At 41.8% G+C, this 23,010-nt stretch overlaps 1 protein-coding gene across 2 annotated transcripts in view; it reads left to right on the forward strand.

Annotated features, from left to right (window-relative positions):
- Positions 1-22,901, forward strand: part of CHCHD6 (coiled-coil-helix-coiled-coil-helix domain containing 6) — a 343,619-nt gene extending 320,718 nt beyond the window's left edge. For both annotated transcript variants that reach the window (XR_008844998.1, XM_056524876.1), the window contains one exon: positions 21,496-22,901. Coding sequence is in view for 1 of the 2 variants with exons in the window: in XM_056524876.1 (XP_056380851.1) it covers positions 21,496-21,519 (24 nt within the window). In the remaining variant the exon portion in view is untranslated. The remainder of the gene's footprint in view (positions 1-21,495) is intronic.
- Positions 22,902-23,010: the final 109 nt, after the last annotated feature.

The following is a 23,010-nucleotide window of genomic DNA, read 5'->3' on the forward strand; positions in this document are numbered from 1 at the left end:
AGTTACAATTGGATTCCATAGGTTTGACAGAATTGCATAATACATGCAACTTACTATTTAGACAATACTTAAATTGCCGAGAAGCTTTAGCTCTTTGTGCATCAGACTTCTCCTACCTTTAGTTTCTGCAGTATAAAGTGTCTTGTCTGATAGTTCCCATTGTCAGTGACGTTAGCTGTCAAGAGGTACATATCTCTATCTAGTCACCCAGAGGTTCTTTTTATTGTATATGGCTACCAAGGAAACCTAGGAAATGAATGAGCCTTTCATCCTCCTATCCTTCTCTTTATACAGAGAGGCACTTCACCGAATCTCAGCCTGTAAAGCCTTAAAAATCCTTTTTATTAGTAACCATACTGTATGTTTATTGGACCATTAGGTATGTGTCAGACAGACTGGAGACTTCACCATCTATTATAGTCTATATAACATTACCAGGGATTGCAAGTTGTTTTTCTAGTGATATTAATGAGGAAGGAATTAGCTAACTTCTTACCTTTTGGAAGAAATCAATATATATCTGCTATACAAATGTTTCTAGAACTACATAACTAACCGCAGTATGTTAATATATCTTTGTTCTAATCTTCATCATGAGATGGATTCATGACCATTGGTCTTCTTCACCTGTGGCAAAACTTCAACTCTCAGAATGCACTGGCAGCCACAGACTGGGAGTTGTAGTTTTCCCACAGGTTCATAACCAACAATGTAACCCTAAACCTATTATGTTTTCCATTCTGTGTATATGACTCATTAATCAGTTTGTACAACTTTTTATACAACATTTTGTTAGCAGTCCTTTAATTTTGACATGTTGTTGTGGCTTATTGGGTGCGTACACCATGATCAATAGTTCCACAATCGCCAATCAAGTGTCCATGCTGCCAGAAAGTAGCACCTCTTCACATGTGGTTATTAGTGACAAAATCCCATTTAATTGGATTGAGCAAAGCCAGCTGGGGTACCAAGGTGTGAAGTAAGCCATCTAGGGACAGTCAGAGCCATGGATCATACTGGACTGTTTATCAAGAAGGCTTCAAAATTAATGTTTGCACAGCACCCCGCCTGACTTGTTGTTCTCGAAACTGTAAATCTCATTTACTTATAGGATTGAATAAAGCTGCCTGGCAACGTGCAAGGCTTTTTCATTTAGGCCGGGTGTGTATCTCTTCATTTCTATCTGTTAGTCACCTTTAAAGTTTCTCATTCATATTCCATCTCCCTCACTATCAGTCACAGATCACTGGCAGAGATGTTACAGCAAGTTTGGCCAAGACACACTGTGCTGTGTACAGTCATGACCGTAAATGTTGGCACCCCTGAAATTGTTCAAGAAATGAAGTATTTCTCACAGAAAAGGATTGCAGTAACACATGTTTTGCTATACACATGTTTATTCCCTTTGTGTGTATTGGAACTAAACCCAAAAAGGGAGGAAAAAAAGCAAATTGGACATAATGTCAGACCAAACTCCAAAAATGGTCTGGACAAAATTATTGGCACCCTTAACTTAATATTTGGTGGCACACCCTTTTACAAAAAATAACTAAAATCAGTCGCTTCCTATAACCATCAATAAGCTTCTTACACCTCTGTTGGACCACTCTTCCTTTGCAAACTGCTCCAGGTCTCTCTTATTGGAAGGGCGCCTTTACCCAACAGCAATTTTAAGATCTCTCCACAGGTTTCCAATGGGATTTAGATCTGGACTCATTGCTGCCACTTCAGAACTCTCCAGCGCTTTGTTGCCATCCATTTGTGGGTGCTTTTTGATGTGTATGAGGTCATTGTCCTGCTGGAAGACCCAAGATCTTGGATGCAAACCCAGCTTTCTGACACTGGGATGTACAGTGCGACCCAAAATCCGTTGGTAATCCTCAGATTTCATGATGCCTTGCACACATTCAAGGCACCCAGAGGCAGCAAAACAACCCCAAAACAGGACAGCTTGAATATCTTTGTAACCTTGAGATTGTTGATCTTTTTCCATAATTTGGGTTTTCAAGTCCTCAGACAGTTCTCTTCTCCTCTTTCTATTGCACATGCTTACTGTGGCACACAGACACACAATGCAAAGACTAAGTGAACTTCTCTCCTTTTTATCCGCTTTCAGGTGTGATTTTTATATTGCCCACACCTGTTACATTCCCCAGGTGAGTTTAAAGGAGCATCACATGTTTGAAACAATCTTATTTTTCCACAATTTTGAAAGGGTGCCAATAATTTTGTCCAGCCCATTTTTAAAGTTTGGTATAACATTATGTCCAATTTGCTTTTTTTTTCCCTCCCTTTTTTGGTTTAGTTCCAACAAACACAAAAGGGAATAAGCATGTGTATAGCGAAACTTGTTACTGCAGTCCTTTTCTGTGAGAAATACTTAATTTTCTTGAAAAAATTCAGGAGTGCTAACATTTACGGCCATGTCTGTATGCCAACAGGATCAGTACAACTTTACTTTAAGCTGGCGTTTTCTTTTTTATATAATAACAGTGAACATGTCCATATTATATTATTATATGAAGAATCCACTTGCATTTCAATGGTAGACAATCTATACTTTTGGAACGGCAGAGCAGGTGCCAATACCAAAATAATTTAGAAGGAGCATTAAGGGTACTTTTCCATGGGCTGAGCAGGCCTCCATAACAAATGCTGATCTAGTAGATTGGGGCTTGCATAGAAAGTAGTACCACAATACCAATACCAGTTGGAAATGGTTACCCCACCACTAGTATGGCCCTTATGACTTCCACAGTTGGTGGTCCCAGTTTACAGATGTATAGCAAATAACCTGAATAATCTCAGCCTACTCACTGCAGAAGGTGATACAGATATCATTAAGCTGAGATGTATAGAGGGTTTTTCTAATGAAAGTTCCTCCATTATGGATCAGTCATAAGCAGCTTCCGGACCTCAATCACCCTGTGCAGGCAGAAAGACAAATAGGCAGAGAATGACCTCTAAATGAAACTTATCTCGCATTTCACTTATGAGAGGTCAAGAGGCTCCAGTTTTATACATAATTGAAACGTTATCACCGGGTTTGTTTGTCTGTTTGTTTTGTCTGTGTCTTGTATCTATAAATATAGAATGAGTGTCACAAGCGAGTACATTGTAACGCAGGCCGAGCATGAAGGACGCGTTACTTTTAGACAATATACATTGTATGATTAACAGACGACTCATAACACATACACTGTAATGATAAAACTATACCTTCTAACATATGCCACGGTTACTTTGTACTGTTGTCTGCAGGGCCGCCATCAGGGCAGCTTCAGGGGGCCCGGACGTCCCTGGACCTTTTTCCCCCCCCCCCCCCTTTTTATTGGCTTGTGAGTGAGTGACTGCGACTGTCACTCACTGACCGCTGGGTTCCCGCTCGGACTATTACCGGGCCTCATAGTCCGGGGGGGGCCTGCACATTTCTATTTAATTACCTCTTTCTAGGGCGTGGGCCCCTTAAGAATCATGGCAGGGCCGGACAGGCCAGGGGCTGATGGGAGTAGAGACGTGCCCCAGGCAAGCATGTCTACTCCAATCACCTGACCTGTCCCTGCCTACGTCCCCGCGTGATCTCCAGCAGAGACTATCCTCCCTGTGCAGTGACAGGAGCAGCAACAGCCTCCGCTGCTTCACACTGTTGCACTGATCCCTGGCAGGGTAGGTGAATTTGCGTGGGAGGGGGGGTTGTTTGGTGGTTAGGAGACTACAATGGTGATGAGAGGTACAGGGGGGGTGTTATGGAGGTGTGGGGGGAGGGTGTTTTGGGGGTGATAAGTGGTGCGGGGGGTGTTAAGCGGTGATAAGAGGTGCGGTGGGGTGTTATCGAGTCATAAGAGGTGTGGGGGTTATGGGGGTAATAAGAGGTGTTGTTTTTTTTTAAAGATAATAAGAGGTGCGGGGGGGGTTGGAGGTGATGAGAGGTGTGGGGGGTTATGGGGTGGTAAGAGGTTCAGGGGGGGTTATGGGGGTGATAAGAGGTGCAGGGGGGGTTATGGGGGTAATAAGAGGTGCGGGGGGGGGGGGGTATGGAGGTGTGGGGGAATATGGGGGTAATGAGAGGTTATGGGGGTGATAGGTGCAGGGGGGGTGATGAGAGGTGCTGGGGGGTTATGGGGTGATAAGAGGTGCAGGGGGTTATGGAGGTGATGAGAGGTGCAGGGGGGGTTATAGGGGTGATGAGAGTTGCAGGAGGGGTTGATGAGAGGTGCAGGGGGGTGATGGAGCTGATGAGAGGTGCAGGGGAGGTTATGGAGGTGATGAGGAGAGGTGTGGGGGGGTTATAGTAGTGATGAGGAGAGGTTTGGCGGGGGGGGTTATGGGGGTGATATGGACACAGAGGATAAGAGGGGTGTATATGTATATATGATGTGTATGCATGTGTGGCAGTATTATATTCAGGGTAGAGTGTGTGGCAAGATTATATTCAGTAGATACAGTGTGGGGCAGCATTACATTCAGGGTAAAGTGTGTGGCAGGATTATATTCAGTAGGTACAGTGTGTGGCAATATTATATTCAGTGTACAGTTTGTGGCAGGATTATATTCAGTGGATACAGTGTAGGGCAGCATTATATTCAGGGTACAGTGAGTGTGTGGCAGGATTATATTTAGTGGGTACAGTGTATAGCAGTATTCAGGGTACAGTGTGGGGCAGTATTATATTCAGGGTACAGTGTGTGGCAGTATTATATTCAGGGTACAGTGTGGGGCAGGATTATATTTAGTGGGTACAGTGTGTGGCAGCATTATATTCAGGGTACAGTGTGGGGCAGTATTTTATTTAGGGTACACTGGCAAGGTTATAATGATTACTGTCTTCATGTAGAGGATGAGGATCTGCTGACAAAGTGAGGAGCCAATGATGTCTGGATGTCAGAGTCTGCAGAGAAGGAGCTGGAGGAAGACCTGTTCTCTGAGAGAAGATATCACTCAAGTCAGAAGATGTCACTCAGGTCACTGATATCATTGTGTATTCTCCTGACTGTCCCATCAGAGCTGTAGTCACTTATGTAGTCACTAATAAATGATGATGAGTAAAACTGTGTCCAATCTGTGTCTCTCCAGCTGTTACAAAACTACAACTCCCATAATGCCTGAGGCTCTCCAGACATTATAAGAGTTTTAGCCTTCCAACAGCTGGAAAACCACTTCAACCGAGGTGATCGGTGGGGGTCTCAGCAGTCGGGCCCCCACCCCACCAAAAAAAGGGTCTGCTTATTATAAAATGACCGGGCCCTGGGGGGGGGGCTGAGGTAATTTTTTACATCGGGGCCCTGTAGTTTCTACCTACACCCCTGCCCACAGCCGCATGGCATTGATACAGCATTGGGGGCAACAATTAGCAGCAGAAAGTGGCAAGTTGTGCCCCGGCCAATATAGTTGTAGGCCCCCCTTTGCTAATAGTTTTCCCCCCATATAGTTGTAGGCCTCACTGAGAGGGGCCCAGGCCTACCATAACTATGGGGGCAACTATTAACAGACGGGCCTACCACAACTATGGGGGCAACTATTAATAGAGGGGCCTACCTAAACTATACGGAGCCCCCTATATAGTTTGGGTAGGCCCCTCTGTTAATAGTTGCTTCCATATAGTTTGGGTAGGCACCTCTGTTAAAGGAGTAGTCTGGTTAAAAAAAAATGTATCCCTTATCCAAGGATAGGGGATACGTTTTAGATCGCAGGGGGGGTCCAAGCGTTGGGACACCCCCCTGCGATCTCCTGCACAGGCCCCAGGAATTTGCTGGAAGCTGACGTCTTTACCCGGCAGGAAGCCGCGGCCGGCACACCCTCTCCATGTACATGGAGGGGCGTGTCGGCCGGCGCTCCGTGCAGGGTACAGCATGCCCCCCTTCCAGCCGACTGCCGAACTCCATGCAGGAGATAGCGGGGCCCTGAAATTTCTGATGGCATCCCTGTTTACCAGGTTTACCAAGCTGTATAAATGTTGCAGCCTTCAAGGGACAAGTGAACGACTGTTTTATGCTGCCTGAACACAGATAGGGATAGGTGTGTTATTAAAGGCCAGCCAGGCGGAGAGCAGCCGTGGTGTCCCCTTTCCCTCTGTGACTTCTTATCTCACTCCCAGCTATATTTTTAAACTATGATATCTCTTGAATGCCCGAATTTTTCAGAGTAGATCATAATGTTTCGTGACCTGCTCTAAGCACCTGTTTCATGTTGCTTGGTTTGGGTAGCATAACACAGGTGACAGATTCCCTTTAAGGGCAATTTACCACTATTTTGTTCAATAAACCATGCAGTTTTTAGTGTGTATTTTAAGCCAAACACATGGCTGGATACAAAAGAAAGCAGAAGTATCAGTCGTTCCTTTAAAGCTTTCTTTTCATTCCTGGCTTTGGAACAAAAAACTGCATGAAAAACTGCCATGAAAACAGCATGTGTAATTCTAGTCTTGGAGAGAAATGTCAAAACTAAGAATAAGGAATGCAAGGAAGTTTGAGGATTAATAGAAATCAGTATGGGGCCTGACTGAATGAAAAGAAACATAAGGCCTGGGGACCCCTCTCTGTGACATTGAGATGAGACAACTGCTTTATAGAATACATATGTGGCTTCAGCATGTGCTTCCACTTGTCTATCAGAGCCAGGAACATTAGTAGTGGTAGGGGTCCCATAAATGACCTGTGGGGGCTCTCAATGTAAGATGGACTATCCAGTGTCAACCTTCTATGACCATAAGGAAATTAGTTTTTTAAGGTATGAATTGGTTGGTCTCTATGGTTGATGGCTGTAGGAACATTTACAGCTCTAATTGTGAGTAATAATATTCACCATATCACATATATTGTAGTTTTCGGACTTTAAGGCACTCATGCAGGCAACACAAAATCTCTCATTATGACATATGATGGACCATACCACAAATATCTTAGTATGAAACTGTATATGAATGTGTACATGAGCCCCAGAACTTACCATTCTAAAAATTTGGAGCCAAAACAAGTTGCATCATTGAGTTGACAGGCCTTTTTCTTCCAGCTGAGCTTGGATGCGTTTTATAATTCAGTGTCTTATAGTATATAACAGTATTTTTCTATGGAAAAAGTTTTTGTTTCTAAGAGAGTCATGCAGCATTATTGCCTTTATATCCCAGCAATATGCTGTCTGCCCAGTAAACAGAAGACGACATTACAAAATGATCACAATAGGCCTATGCATCTCATGAGAACAGAGTCTTTTTAGAGTATTTAAGATTTTGCTTCCATATAGCTGATGGATTTAGTTACACGTTTGCTACTTTCTGTTTATAATATCCCTCCTGCTGCCACGTCAGTGCTTTTCTCTTCAATAAGAATTAACAGGGTCTCCGGAGTCTATTCCCCCCCCCCCCCCCCCCCCATGCGCAGGGGCCAGGCAATTAAGAGTAACAACACTTAAATCATTGCCGAGGATAGACGAGAGTGCTCTCCTTCTTTGAATCATTTCCCCACTTTTTGTGCCTCTCAGCAGTTCGGCCCCTACTGAAAACCATGGTGTATGGCGGCAAGACAATGGAGTCCGAATCTAATTTTTTTGTGTTCTTAGTTTAAAACGTCTTGTTACACGGAGAGTGACACATGGCAGCCTGTTGTGCAGAAGCTAAGTGTACGGTACTCACGTCTTAAAGAACAAAGCCTCTTTTATTAAATGTCACCAGGCGTTCCTCTCGCTGCCTATTCAAAGCTTTCTATTGCGAAAATCAGGCCAGACTCACAGTTGCTTGAAAGTTCCGTTCCAGTTTTTTTTTTTTATTCTAAATTACCAGCAGCGTTAAATTTACAATTCCGCCTTCAATAGGAGGTCAGTCTGATTTGCCAACTAGTTGATCGCCCTCAATGTAAATGTATTCTTCTCATTGCGGAGTACCTAAATCACTGACCTTGTCTAAATACCTTGTTAATAAACCCTCACGTAAGGAAGAGACCCTGCTCAGAATGCAGGAAGAATCTCTCCGCTTGCATGTCCTTTGTTGTAGTATAAACACGACTTCTTACATCTCCGTTCTCTCTGCTGGGTGCCAGCCATTCACTATTATTTACACTGTGGGAGCTTTTCACTTGCAGGTACTTATTCCGCTATTATAGATGAATCCAGAGAGATGTGTCTTTCTCCTTGTATCGATACTCGTACAGGAGCTCTAATCTGTCATACTAGTTCTATGCTGTATGAGGGCCGAAGTAGGCCAGGAGTGTACACCCATACCACAATGACAATAGAAATCTGTGGACCCAAACAGTACCACCAGAGTCATCTGGAGCTTTTTGCTCATGACTTCATGTCTACAGAGGTTCTCTCTCATGATGTAGGCTCATGGATTGCCAACTGGTTTATAATAAAAAACTGTGGGGGCTCCATGTGCCTCTGTATAAGCTCTGTGCATATGGCCTTTTGGGCAATTCACTTTGTCAAGTCTTTAGATGTATTAGAATTATTCTTGTGTATAAGAGCATTAAGGCCATATTGTAGTAATCATATTTTTGTAAAGGGAATATGAAAATGGAAGAAATGACTCTGATCAGAATAGATGTTACCTGTGGGTCATTTGATTTAACCACTATATGGTCACTGTATGAGGGTCCTTTTGAATTCTGCAGTTGTGGTAATGGTGTGGAGGGCTTATTTGGCCCTTGTATGTTATACAAATTATTTGGGGCAGGGCTGATGTATCTATAAGTACACGTTTCATTGAAAAAGTAATGTCAGGGACAGAATTCTGATGAGGGTGTGTATATACACCTGTGTTTTACAATTAATTTTATAGCAATGCTCTCCCCAAATAACACAGTAAAATATATTATTTGATCCCTGCTGATTATAATAAATGATCAGTCTATCATTTTTATGGTAGGTTTATTTGAACAGTGAAAGAACAACAACAACAAAAAAAAGAAAGGAAAGAAAGAAAGACATTTTTTTTTTCAAATGAGTGATGAAATAAGTAATTGATCCCTTATCAATCAGCAAGATTTCTGGCTCCCAGGTGTCTTTCCGACCCATGGCATACCTGTACATCATAGGACGGGTGAGGAAATATGGGCTTAGGAATTAGGTCTACGCCATAACCAGTGTAATAAGATTTTCTATGAAATGGCAGTAAACTGTGAGACACTAGTTATACGTGCGCGTTGGAGATGCTGTCCAAGTTTTTGGCAATATCCTAGTCATTTCGTAGTTCTCTGGTTCATCTGCATGTAAAGTGCACATGCTGCGATTTATAGTTCCCTTGAGTCACAGCTGGTACTATAGGATGACCGGTATTTTTATATAGTTATATGCAGTATGCTTTTATATACTGTGATATAATGTCAAGATGTTATAGGATATAGCCTAAAACTGCATAGAATCCCGCAGAAAGCAATAACAGGGACTCCATCGTGCATGCGTAACTCATGTCTCGCAGTTTACTGCCATCTTGCAGTAAACTTTATCACATCGGCAGATAACCCGCTGCTATCAGCAGCTGATGTCTGATGGTAATGACGGACATTGGAGATCGTTGTGATTAATAGCAAACGTGGCAATTAAATATAAAATCCCGATCATCACTGGTGTCTAGTTGTCCAATTGGACATCGCAAGGTGCCGATAGGTTGCTGGGAATGCCCAAAGCCTTGCCTGTGCCTAGGTGTCTTTTAGCCTTAGGTAGGCTTTAGCAATAGAGCGCTGATAACATAGATCAATGTGATGCAATAGCATTAGATTGATCTATCTAAGCCATCCTCTGATGACTAAAAAAAATTCCAGTATGTCAAAATTTCTGATTTTGTCACATTACATCCCAGGTAATAAAAAGTGATAACAAAGCCAGAACTACACAAAAGTGGTACAGTTAAAAATTACAGCTCATGGTGTGAAAAATTTATCCTAACACAGCTCTGTAGGTGGAAAAATAGTGAAAGGAGTCAGAAAATGGCAATGAATAGATTTTTTTTTTTTTTTTTTTACCATAGTACAAAATATAAATTATCCAAGTTTAGAATCTTTGGAATCGTATTGACCCAAGTTGTGAACTTCAAAAATATTATTACCCCCCCCCCCCCCCCCAAATGGTGCAATTTTATATTATTTTCAATTTCAACGAACGTATAATTTGGGTTGCTTTGTAATATATTAAATGATAAAGTGTACCAATGTAAAGTACACCTTGTTCCACAAAAAATAAGCCCTAATACAACTTTCTGGATCTTAGAAGGGGAGGAGGAAGAAAACATAAGCCACAAATCAAAATTTGGCAGGTGGTAAAAGGGGTATTCCAGGAAAAAAACTTTATATATATATATATATATATATATCAACTGGCTCCAGAAATTTAAACAGATTTGTAAATTACTTCTATTAAAAAATCTTAATCCTTCCAATAATTATCAGATGCTGAAGTTGAGTTGTCCTTTTCTGTCTGGCAATAGTGCTCTCTGCTGACATCTCTGCTTTTCTCAGGAACTGCACAGAGTAGGAGAGGTTTGCTATGGGGATTTGCTTCTACTCTGGACAGCTCCCGAGACAGGTGTCATCAGAGAGCACTTAGACAGGAAAAGAACAACTCAACTTCAGCAGCTCATAGGTACTGAAAGGATTAAGATTTTTTTAATAGAAGTAATTTACAAATCTGTTTAACTTTCTGGAGCCAGTTGATTTATAAAAAAAAAAGGTTTTTCCTGGATAACCCCTTTTAAACAGGTAACAAGCTGAGATTAGGAGCATTCTCTTAAACCATGTTCACATGACAAAGTTTCCAAGCGAAATGCGGCATGGAAATTTAATAGGATGCTGCTGCACCGTGCATACGGGTGAGTTTTAGAAAATGTGCTGTGTGTGACCTTACCCTTAAAAAGAGTGCTCCTAATCTCAGCTTGTTACCTGTGTAAAAGACACCTGTCCACAGAATCAGGTTCCAATCTCTCCTCTATGGTCAAAACCAAAGAGCTGTCCAAGTATGTCAGGAACAAGATTGTAGACTTAAACAGCCTGGAATGGGCTACAAGACCATTACCAAGCAACTCAACTCAAACTCAGAATCATTTCTAGTCTTCCATGGGTCGGGGGACTGCATGCACAATCTCACCTTGTGAAGTTTAAATGATCATGAGCATGGTGAATAAGAAGTCCTGAAATACACCAGAGGATCTTGCCAATGATCTCAAGGCAGCCGGGACCATATTCACCAAGCACAAGATTGGTTACACACTATGCTGTGAAGAGCTGCAGTGTTCGCAAGGTTCCTCTGCTCAAGAAAGCATATACAGGCCCGTCTTAACTATGCCAATGCACCTCGGAATAATTCAAATGTTAATATCTGGAATACCCTTTTAAATATATGTGAAGATACCCTTATTCTGCCTCTGTTGGTCATATGTAAGCATGGTATTCTTCTATACTAGAGAACTTTGTATATCCACCTCTCTAATGTACCCCTTATACTTTTCCACACATTGGCCCAGATTTATGAATCTGCTTGGAATAAAACTGTTTGGTTTTGCCCTCAACAACCAATCACAGCTCTGTTTTCATTTTATTAGAGCTTCTTAAGATACAAAAGCTGGGCTGTGATTGGTTCTTATGGGCAAAACTAGACTGTTTTCGTTCCAGGCAGATTGGTAAATCTATGCCCATGGCTTGACTAATATAATGCACTAGATAGATCTGCTGCATAAGCAGTTTAATTCTGGACTCCAAAGCATGATTTTCTCTGCTAGCCGGCAGCATAACCAAGGCCTTGTGTGCAGCTGTTGTGTGTTTTGCGGCGCAGCTTTTAAACGTAAATAGCTACCTGCAGGTATTAATAACACCAGAACAAAAAACAATTACAAGGGCATTTAAAGGAAGAGAAATACGCCAAGCTGATTCCTACTGATCCATTCACAACCGACAAAAAATAACAAAAAAGTGACAAACATTCCGGATGATTTAGGCATCTTGTCATGTTAGAACAATAACTCCTATATCCACAGGCAAACTATGTCCTTCAGACTAGAAATGTTTTTTGTTTTTTTAGGCCAGGACACAAGCATAGCGTTGATATTTTTATGTAATCTTTTCTAAAATGTATTTATTATTAATATTTTTTTTTCTTGGCAGAGGAACAGTCGGTAATTCAGCCAGTATATGTTTGTGACATGTGCTAGGGGTGCAATTTCCACCTATGTTACGAGTCGTCCTGAAGATATTTGGGGTCAGGGGTGCTCTAGGGAGTTAGTAAAACCAGAACATTGTATGAAAACCCTGCAGCAGGGAACAGATTCTGCAATGGAGCCGCAATGTAGATGTGAACTGAGCCTTAGTGGAGTTTAGGGCTTATGGTCTTATAGTGGTCATGTGTTAGTATTCTTAACACACATAATAAACAGCGATCCTTACTGATGTCTATTATGTAGTTTGGGTCTGATCAATAGCAACCCTTTAAAATTTACTAGACAAGTCCTATGACCAATGACTTTATCACTGCCTGCCTCCGCGGCTTAAACTTTGTTTTTTTAATTATCGCTAGGCTGAGGTTTTTTTTCTGTGGTGCAGCAGCCTCCCTTACAAAGGTAAGAGTCTAGTAAGGCCTGGGAGCTTAGGTACACAGAGGAGCAGCCAGTGATCAGCTCACCAACAGTAATACAGCAGCAGGCAACATGGCTGCAACCTGTATTATATGCTTTAAAATACACTCATCTTAAAAAGAGGACCAGTGGCGAACTAAAAAAAAAAAAAAAGATTGCATTATCATTAGAAAACAATCTCTGTTTCTTGATACACCCTCCTATTTCTGAGATAAGAACGTTTATAGTTTGTCTGACAATTCAGGAAATCAGTAAGATGGATGTGAACTTTATTTTAATAATGGGAGTGTGATGGTGGGATTATACAGGCATGGGGTGTGTATTATGTATATACACCCCTCAGTGTAGAACAGTCACACCCCCTGACTGTATAATCCCGCCCATCATATAATATTCATTCATGTTGTTAAAATTATTGTGGTGTACCATGGGGGTGCGATGAGGTGTATGGGGCAGATGTTGTAGCCCTGGGGCAGGTGTTATTAATCCCTAAGTGTTTGTGACGCCAGGGCGAGCTTTTCCCGGTAAGCACCCGAATGGTAGCACTGCTATCCCTGGGTTAGGAAGGGTAATAGTCCAAGACTAGGTTAGGGTTAACGGTCGCTTTACTGAGGTAGACAGATGGAAATAGTCTTTACAGCTATGCCAGGATCCCAGAGAGGTGGCCAGTAACACAGAGAGGACCTTGCAGCTTGCTGGGACTTGTAGTTACTTTGACAGGCTTTAGGACAGCCATGCTGACTATAATAGACTTGACTTGACTGTAGGTAGTGACAGCAGACATAGACGACTTGACTTACTGGCATGTGGCTGTAGGTTAGGCTTGAGGCCTCCAGATGTGCTGGACACTAGCTCTGAGACATCTGGATTTACTGTGCCTCAGGATCTAAGAGCAAGATTGTAATGGCTGGCTGCCCCTCTTATAAAAGGGGGCTGAGCCAGAAGCCCATAGGTCAAGCTGCAGGTCACCTGGTTAGCTGGTGCTCTCAGGGTAACAAACACATCATGTGAACACATTATCATGTGACTAACTCAAAGGTCTTTTATCCATAACACATATAACACTATACATAATATATATTACTATGGGGGAGACACTACAAGAGAGCCCCCAGGACACAGAGGGACTCAACCTGACACGGCCTAAGTACTGTACGGGACTATATCCCGTACTGGGACATCACATTAACTTCACGGCCATCTGACTGATTCCCTGAATTGTCAGAAAATATAAACTCTCATATCTCAGGAACGGAAGGGCGTATCCTCTTTAAGCACCATACACATAACAAAATTTTTCCCATATGTCTAGCCTGTATGTCAGGAAAGCTCCTGACATGCACAATAAACATGTCTGTAGGGGTCTGTTGTCTAATGGTATAATTTTATCATTGACCTGACAAGTATATGTTTGTATACTGCAAGAAATAGATTATGGTGTGGTGTCCCGGTACCGCATCTTATACGGTACCTATGTATGTGTGAGTCCCTAGGACGTAGGGATCCCTGTTGTGTAGCCTACCCCTTGTCGCCTCTATTCCAACTAATAGCCTAGTAATTTATGTAAGGGTGATGTAAATATAGTAATATATGTAAATAAATGGTTGGTTACCAGTTCCATAGCGTTGCAGGACCTGCGGGTCACGTGACTAGGTAAACTCTATGGTATTCTGCTTAAGGACCTTTGGAGGCCCGGTGACGTATGCAATCCCATTACTCTGTGTAATGGTGAATGACAGATGTTCTGACCAATCGGATTCACCCCGCCCCTGCCCATATAAGGGAGCGGTGGCCATGTTTTTTCTCTCTTTTTCCTGGGCTGTCAAATGAGAAGGATCTGCGCAGCAACTATCGCAGTGAGTTAGGCCCGAGCCTTGCGGCAACGGCTGAGTAATTCAGAATAGAGAGTGTATCAATCCCCAGACACTCTGCAGCATCACCGGACCTAATATAACCCCTAAATCCGGACGGATCTGCAAATATCTACCCTAAATTCAGAGACTTTCTAAATAGCTCAAGGTCCGCAACAACTGTTAGTCACTGAGCGATATAAGGACTGTTTGTATGAGACTGTAACTGTGCCTTGGATGTATCGCCAGCACTTAAGTAAAGTTGTTCAAGTTCAATCTCCTTGTGGACCTTCAGTCATTTCATGCACCTATCGTTACTGGGAAGGGGGGGCGATAGGCTGGAGCATTACCTCAGCATACTAGCCCTCAGCCTGGCGTCACAAACTATAGGGTTAACATTAACCCCTCATATACCGATACCCTACCACCACTACCATACACCCCCCAAGGGCTACCACAATGGAATAGAGTAGTAGACTATGCAATTCCATACCCTGGTATCTTTTTCCGCCTAAAGGGTGTCACACCCTCCATCTAGCCCCATTATCAACATGTGTAATGGAGCTCCGCAACACTGATGGCTGTGGATTATTTTATTGTAACCTCTTTTTGATTTATCTATTGGGCTATGTAATGAGGTTTTTCCCCACATGATCTATAGTTTTTATTGGTAATATTTCAGGGTAGAATTTTTGATCGCTCTTTATATCATGTTTTCTGGCATGCAAGGCAACCAAAAAAACTGCAGTTTTGGCATTGGAGATATATATAATGTTTTTTTAAATTTTTTTTTTTTTTTGGTTAACAGCGTTCACCATGCAGGATGAAGTAACGTTATATTTTAATAGTCTGGACATAGTTCCGTACACAACAATATGTTACACATATGTCTCTCATTTTTAGTTTTCTTTTTTATTTGAACAATTTGAAAGGGAGCTTGATTAGAATTTATTATGGCGGATTCATATTTTTTTATTTATATTTCACTGTTCAGTCATTTGATTGTATCACTCGGGGTGGGCCGAAGTGCCTGATGCACGATTGCCATCCATCTAGATGCCATTGTCACCATTGTCAGGGGCAGCTAGATAGTAAAAAGACAGTCAGTGACCGCTGCTGTCAGCTGCTAAAAGCAGACGCCACATGTGGAGAGGGCTTTACTCCTGATCCTTAACGCTTTCATGACCTGCCATTATTTCATGGTGCTTTGAGGAACTTAAGAAATGTATCCAGTAAGTTGGCACCATACTAGTATATGGATGGTGGGTGAAAAATTATAGCATCCATTACAGACTTCTGTGTAACAGATACCTCAAGAAGCTCCAATGATATTGCTTAACATTTATGAACACTATCAGTCACCTTCTGGGCGCAGGCAACCCATCCCTCGGTATCCTTATACAATGTACCTTGCAGCCTTTTGTATAACAGGAGTCTTCCAGACATATACCTCTTACAGAAGGTTAAAGACATGATGTGAATGGGGCCTTAGTTGTTAGAACATCTTCGTCTCTTTATAACAGTAAGAAGTGTGCACTATAAAGACTGTGGTTGAATGTTAGCATAACATTGAATTTATAATCACATTTTATTGTTCTTAGCTGTAGAAAATAAAAATTAGAACCATTTTGCAAATAATCTTTATGATAATCTAGGGTTTTGTGTGTATAGTTGCCATGGTTACAGACCTGAAGCAAACTCTGTGCAGTCTGTACAAAGTATACATAGCCTGTAATGTGCGTTCTGTACATGGTATACATAGCCTGTAATGTGGGGTCTGTTCATGGTATATAGCCTGTAATGTGCAGTCTGTACATGGTATATATAGCCTGTAATGTGCAGTCTGTACATGGTATACATAGCCTGTAATGTGTGGTCTGTACATGGTGTATATAGCCTGTAATGTGCATTCTGTACATGGTATATATAGCCTGTAATGTGCAGTCTGTACATGGTATATAGCCTGTAATGTGCAGTAGAATGCACATGGTATATATAGCCTGTAATGTGCAGTCTGTACATGGTATATAGCCTGTAATGTGCAGTCTGTACATGGTATATATAGCCTGTAATGTTCAGTCTGTACATGGTATATATAGCCTGTAATGTGCAATCTGTATATGGTATACATAGCCTGTAATGTGCAGTCTGTACATGGTATATAGCCTGTAATGTTCAGTCTGTACATGGTATATATAGCCTGTAATGTGCTGTCTGTACATAATATACATAGTCTGTAATGTGCGTTCTGTACATGGTATATATAGCCTGTAATGTGCAGTCTGTACATGGTATATATAGCCTGTAATGTGCTGTCTGTACATCGTATATATAGCCTGTAATGTTCAGTCTGTACATGGTATACATAGCCTGTAATGTGCTGTCTGTACATGGTATAAATAGCCTGTAATGTGCAGTCTGTACATGGTATATATAGCCTGTAATGTGCTGTCTGTACATGGTATACATAGCCTGTAATGTGCTGTCTGTACATGGTATACATAGCCTGTAATGTGCAGTCTGTACATGGTATACATAGCCTGTAATGTGCAGTCTGTATATGGTATAAATAGCCTGTAATGTGCAGTCTGTACATGGTATATATAGCCTGTAATGTGCAGTCTGTACATGGTATATATAGCCTGTAATGTGCAGTCTGTACATGGTATATATAGCCTGTAATGTGCGTTCTGTACATGGTATATATAGCCTGTAATGTTCAGTCTGTACATGGTATACATAGCCTGTAATGTTCAGTCTGTACATGGTATACATAGCCAGTAATGTGCTGTCTGTACATGGTATAAATAGCCTGTAATGTGCAGTCTGTACATGGTATATAGCCTGTAATGTGCAGTCTGTACATGGTATATATAGCCTGTAATGTGCAGTCTGTACATGGTATATATAGCCTGTAATGTGCAGTCTGTACATGGTATACATAGCCTGTAATGTGCAGTCTGTACATGGTATACATAGCCTGTAATGTGCAGTCTGTACATGGCATAAATTGCCTGTAATGTGCAGTCTGTATATGGTATACATAGCCTGTAATGTGCAGTCTTTACATGGTATATATAGCCTGTAATGTGCAGTCTGTACATGGTATATATAGCCTGTAATGTTCAGTCTGTACATGGTGTGTATATATAGCCTGTAATGTGCAGTCTGTACATGGTATACATAGCCTGTAATGTGCAGTCTGTACATGGTATACATAGCCTGTAATGTGCAGTCTGTACATGGTATACATAGCCTGTAATGTGCGGTCTGTACATGGTATACATAGCCTGTAATGTGCAGTCTGTACATGGTATACATAGCCTGTAATGTGCAGTCTGTACATGGTATACATAGCCTGTAATGTGCAGTCTGTACATGGTATACATAGCCTGTAATGTGCAGTCTGTACATGGTATACATAGCCTGTAATGTGCAGTCTGTACATGGTATACATAGCCTGTAATGTGCGCTCTGTACATGGTATACATAGCCTGTAATGTGCGGTCTGTACATGGTATACATAACCTGTAATGTGCAGTCTGTACATGGTATAAATAGCCGGTAATGTGCAGTCTGTACATGGTATAAATAGCTGGTAATGTGCAGTATGTAATGTATACAGGGATATTTTTTTTCGCCATAGGGTAGTTATAGAACAGCTAAGGCTAGGTTCACATTGCCATTTGCATCCAACCTGTTAAGGGTCCGATCGGCTCTTTTTTTTCAAGCCAAATGGACCCTTAAACAGGTTGGGTGCAAACAGCTTTTGCCGGGTTCAAACAGCCCCATTCACTTGCATGGGGTCTGTCAGTAATTTTACCGAAATTTAGCGGAGAACAAAATAATGCATGCACAGTTTTTTTCTCTGCTAATCTCCCGTCGTTCTGATGGGATTGCCCACGAAACTCTAAATAGCGTAGTCCAACAGCAATGTGAACGAGCTGTAACAGACTCCCAACTAAAGTAAGCCCATATAATAGGACCTATTGCAGTCAAACAGCTATAACATGTAATTGGACAAGAGGTAACTAATAACAGAACATACCTTTATACCTGTTAATTCTATTTCAAAACCAAATGTTTAGCAGTCCAGACATAATGGGAGTTGGAGTTTCATCACAGATGGTGACTACTGCTTATATTATACTGGAAACAATAACTTCATATTATTGGCTTTTGTTTATAAAGGGGTATGAAAATCCTTAGTTGTCTGGCACATGCCCTATTGGTGGGTCTTTAGACTGAAGTTTATTAATATTCATGGGTTCAGTCTCCTGACTTGCATCAGATAAAGCAGCCTCTCTCAGGTGATGTGGAACAGGCCGGAGCCACCATGTGGAACGCTTCATCTGTTTGTTGTAGAACGAAGCGAATCAGTAATTTGTTTGGAGAGATTTGTAAATTCCTCTAATATTACAAATTCCTCTACAGCTGGCAGAACCTCAGGATGGTTCAGGCATTCTGCACTAAGGCTATTAAGTGGCTTTGTACCATAAACCTTGTTTCTGGTTTTCATGTTTTCGGAATGCAACCAGAGGTCTAAACGGTCCTTACCTTGGCTACATCCAGGGGCTTATCTATATTTATTCCCTAGAATGAATGGTGTGCACCATGTGTGCATGGCCAGCCTCCATTCATTCTGTATGGAACCGCCGACCATTGCCAATCGCTGAACACGGAAAAATGTTTGGTGGCCATGCACGTGCTGTTTGCATCAATAATTCTGAGGACAATTCTGTCCCTGTTCTTGTGATAAGTGGGGGTCCCAATGGTCGGCACCCCACCAGTCAGCATGTTATCCCCTATCCTGTGGCTAGGATATAACTTTATGAGATGGGAATACCCCTTTAAGGCACTGGTGCCAAGGTATGACTTCTATCTCTGCACTCTTAATGAGTCTCCCCTGGTTTTTACGTGCAATATGTCGGACAATGCAAACATGTACTGTATGTATAATATTTATTTGTTATATTTGTCTAAAAATAAAGACATTCCTGGAAAATGTATCTTATGTGAAAACTGGTATCAGTAAAAATAGTTTAAATGTTTAACCCACTTTACAAAGATGAGTTTTCTTTATGGTGCAATGACAATTCCATTCTGAATTTATCTTTTTTTCTGGACAGTTTATTCAAAAATCACAGACATCCAAGGTTTTTTATAGACAAATTGTAAAACCAAAATGAATCATAGAAATTATAAGGTATGCATGTGTACAGCTCAATATACTGCTATAAAACATTATCAGCATTAACTCTGAGCTGTAAAATGATGGTTATTCCAATCACAATGATCGGTTAAAGGGGTACTCCCGTGGAAAACGTTTTTTTTTAAATCAACTGGTGCCGGAAAGTTAAACAGATTTGTAAATTACTTCTATTAAAAATCTTAATCCTTCCAGTACTTTTTATGGGCTATATACTACAGAAGAAATGCTTTTCTTTCTTTATTTTTCTGATGTCAAGACCACAGTGTTCTCTGCTGACCTCTGCTGTCCATTTTTGGAACTATCTATAGCAGAACTATCTGGACAGTTCCTAAAATGGACAGCAGAGGTCAGCAGAGAACACTGTGGTCTTGACGTCAGAGAAATCCAAAAAGTAAAGCATTTCCTCTGTAGTATACAGCCCATAAAATGTATTGGAAGGATTAAGATTTTTTAATAGAAGTAATTTACAAATCTGTTTAACTTTCTGGCACCAGTTGATTAAAAAAAAAAAAGGTTTCCACGGGAGTATCCCTTTAAGGTACAAACAGCCTCAAAAATTCATAGAAATTTCCTATTTTTATTGAATATCCCGGAATTTACAGATAGCTGGCAGCTCTGGGAATAATGGAAGTAGGGGGGCTGGACATGGGAGGGCACACCCTTCCTTCTTATACTACTGATGTCCATCTGCCACCGACAGGAAGCTAGAGCTGGGTGCTTACAGGGTGTCCCTAAAGTCAGAACACATAGAAAATATTACTAACAATACTGAGAGCAAGGAACACAAAAGGAAAGAGCAGTCAATGAAAATCACAGCTATTGATCACCTGAAGGGACGCATCATCAATGATTGTGCTTAAAGTGGTACTCCGCCCCTAGACATCTTATCCCCTATCCAAAGGATAGGCGATAAGATGTCTGATCGCACACCAGACATCCAGTGCACAGAGCAAACTTCGCTCCGTGCCGGATGACTGGCGATGCGGGTTGGAGGCTTGTAACGTCACGGTCATGCCCTGATCATGACCATGCCCCCTCAATGCAAGTCTATGGGAGGGGGCGTGACTGCCTTCATGCCCCCTTTAATGGACTTGTATTGAGGGGGCGTGGTTGTGTAACGTCACAAGTGGGGCGCAGCTATGACATCACGAGTCTGCGGCGCTGCACCTGACGCTCTAAATGAACACCGGGTGAAGCAGGGAGTTCGCGGGGGTCCCCTTTGGATAGGGGATAAAATGTCTAGGGGCGGAGTACCCCTTTAAATTTACAGAAATGCTGAGCTACTGCATCAATTTGGCATAAATCTTGCAAAGTTCATGGAATGTTGCATCACAAACGGTGGAAATAAATTATATAAAATGTTGAAAAATGAATTGAAAATATGCATTTTGCCCATGTGTCCAGACTTTAGGGACACCCTGTAGATGCTAAAAGTGGCTTCTGTTACTTTGTGGACCCAGCCACACTGGGCAGCATAGGAAAAACAGTCTCAGTGCAGCTCTTTTCTGTATTTTGCTTTCCTGTGAGCAGGCCAGGCAGGTTAAATGTCTTTCTATCAGTAAAGCTGCTGTTCCTTGTATCTTCATTGTATTTTTGGACTCATTGTTGTGTTTGTCCATTGGATAAAGCTGATCTGATAGCGATATAGTAACAGGCTGGCCAGTTGTCATGGCAAATGTAAGAAACTCGCTCCTGTCAAGAAGTCACTGAATGCGGCTCTCTGGTGAATTGCTCTGTATATCCACAGCACTGATTATATATATCAGCATCCGAGAAAAGTTTCTAAATTAGCGATTCGGAGAGATGACTTTGCTGCGGTAATTACGCTCTTGTTAACGTGGAAATGTTACGAGTCTGACTAAACTCTCTGCCATCTCTTACAGAACCTGCTCTTCAATCACGGCTAATTCGCCTATTGTGCAAAGGAAGGAAGGAGCTGACCGTCCTTATATCTTAGGAGCTGAAGACTGACTACAGGCAAATGAAGAGTTAATGTAGATTTTATAGATGGTAAAACAGTAAGATTCTATTGCAGAATATGAATTCTAAGACTCGTCCATCAGACATATATATTGGTGGGTTCAGCCAACTTTAATCTAAGGTACCTGAGGCAGAACCTGACACATGGATTCACAGAACACCAAATAGAGACCCTGCACTAGGTACAGTGTATCGTATTAGGTTTATCTGGAATGTTCCTTTAAAGGGAACCTGTCACACTGAAAATGCTATCTAATCTGCAGACATTATGTTATAGAGCAGGTTGATATGTACGTTTGCGCGAAAAATTCCAGAATAACTTGTCATTTATATTTATTATTATGTAAACCTCTGCTCTTTCTAGGCTAAGTAGTCATGTGGGCGGGCCTACTTATTTTGATCACAGCTATATATAAATAAATGTCAAGTCATCCTGAAATTTATAATTTTTTCCTGAAATTATTCTGCTCAGCCCCTCTTGCTCTATAAAATTATCCCTGCGGATTAGACCAAATTTTTACAGGTTCTCTTTAAACTCATTTATCCTGAAAAATGGCTGCCACATATTACAATATAGATTTCAAGAGCATTGAGCCACAACACCGAAATCCAAAATTGATACAGTGTTATGCCTGGTGTAGGGCCTCAGGGGTCAGAACCAGGATTTACATTGTGTCATGAATTATCCCCTCAGGCCCTACAGTAGGCATAACACAGTGTGCCAGTTTTGCCTGGAGTGTTCTATGAAATTTAAAGGAAAACTGTCAGCAAGTTCACCCACACTAAACAGACTACACTGGGTTATAGTGTGGGTGAACAGGAGTTCATACAGGGGTCACTTACTTTTTTTGGTCCATCAGCTGCCGAGTTATGCCCGTTATTCCTTTCTTCAGTGTATGATTAGCGTTTTCAAGGCGGGACCCCGGACGGCTGTCTGCTTCGGCCTCCCGCACTGAAGTTTCTATGCCTGACCCCGTTGTTTGAATATTCATTATCTTCAAGTCCACGTCCTGAACGCAGCGCTCTGTTTTCAGAGCGCATGCGCATAGAGATTTTACCCAGCTCTCACGTCCTGATGATGTGAGAACTCTGCGTACTGCTCTCGCTCTGCGCAGTGGCACTGCGAATGCACCGGTCCCTCACTACACTCGGAAGTCGGGAGAAGCAAGACTTCAGTATCAACGTACACACAGCATCATGCGCATGCGCTCTGCAAACAGAGCGCTGCGCTCAGGGGATATGTGACCCCACGTCACTAGGACGTGGATTTGAAGATAATGATTATTCAAATAACGGGGGCAGGCATAGAAACTTCAGTGCGGGAGGCCGAAGCAGATGGCCGGCGGGGGTCCCGCCTTGAAAGCGCTAATCATACACTGAAGGAAGGAATTTTACAGGGGCATAACTTGGCGGCTGAT

Source organism: Hyla sarda, chromosome 6, assembly GCF_029499605.1.
Source record: "Hyla sarda isolate aHylSar1 chromosome 6, aHylSar1.hap1, whole genome shotgun sequence".
NCBI lineage: Eukaryota > Metazoa > Chordata > Amphibia > Anura > Hylidae > Hyla > Hyla sarda.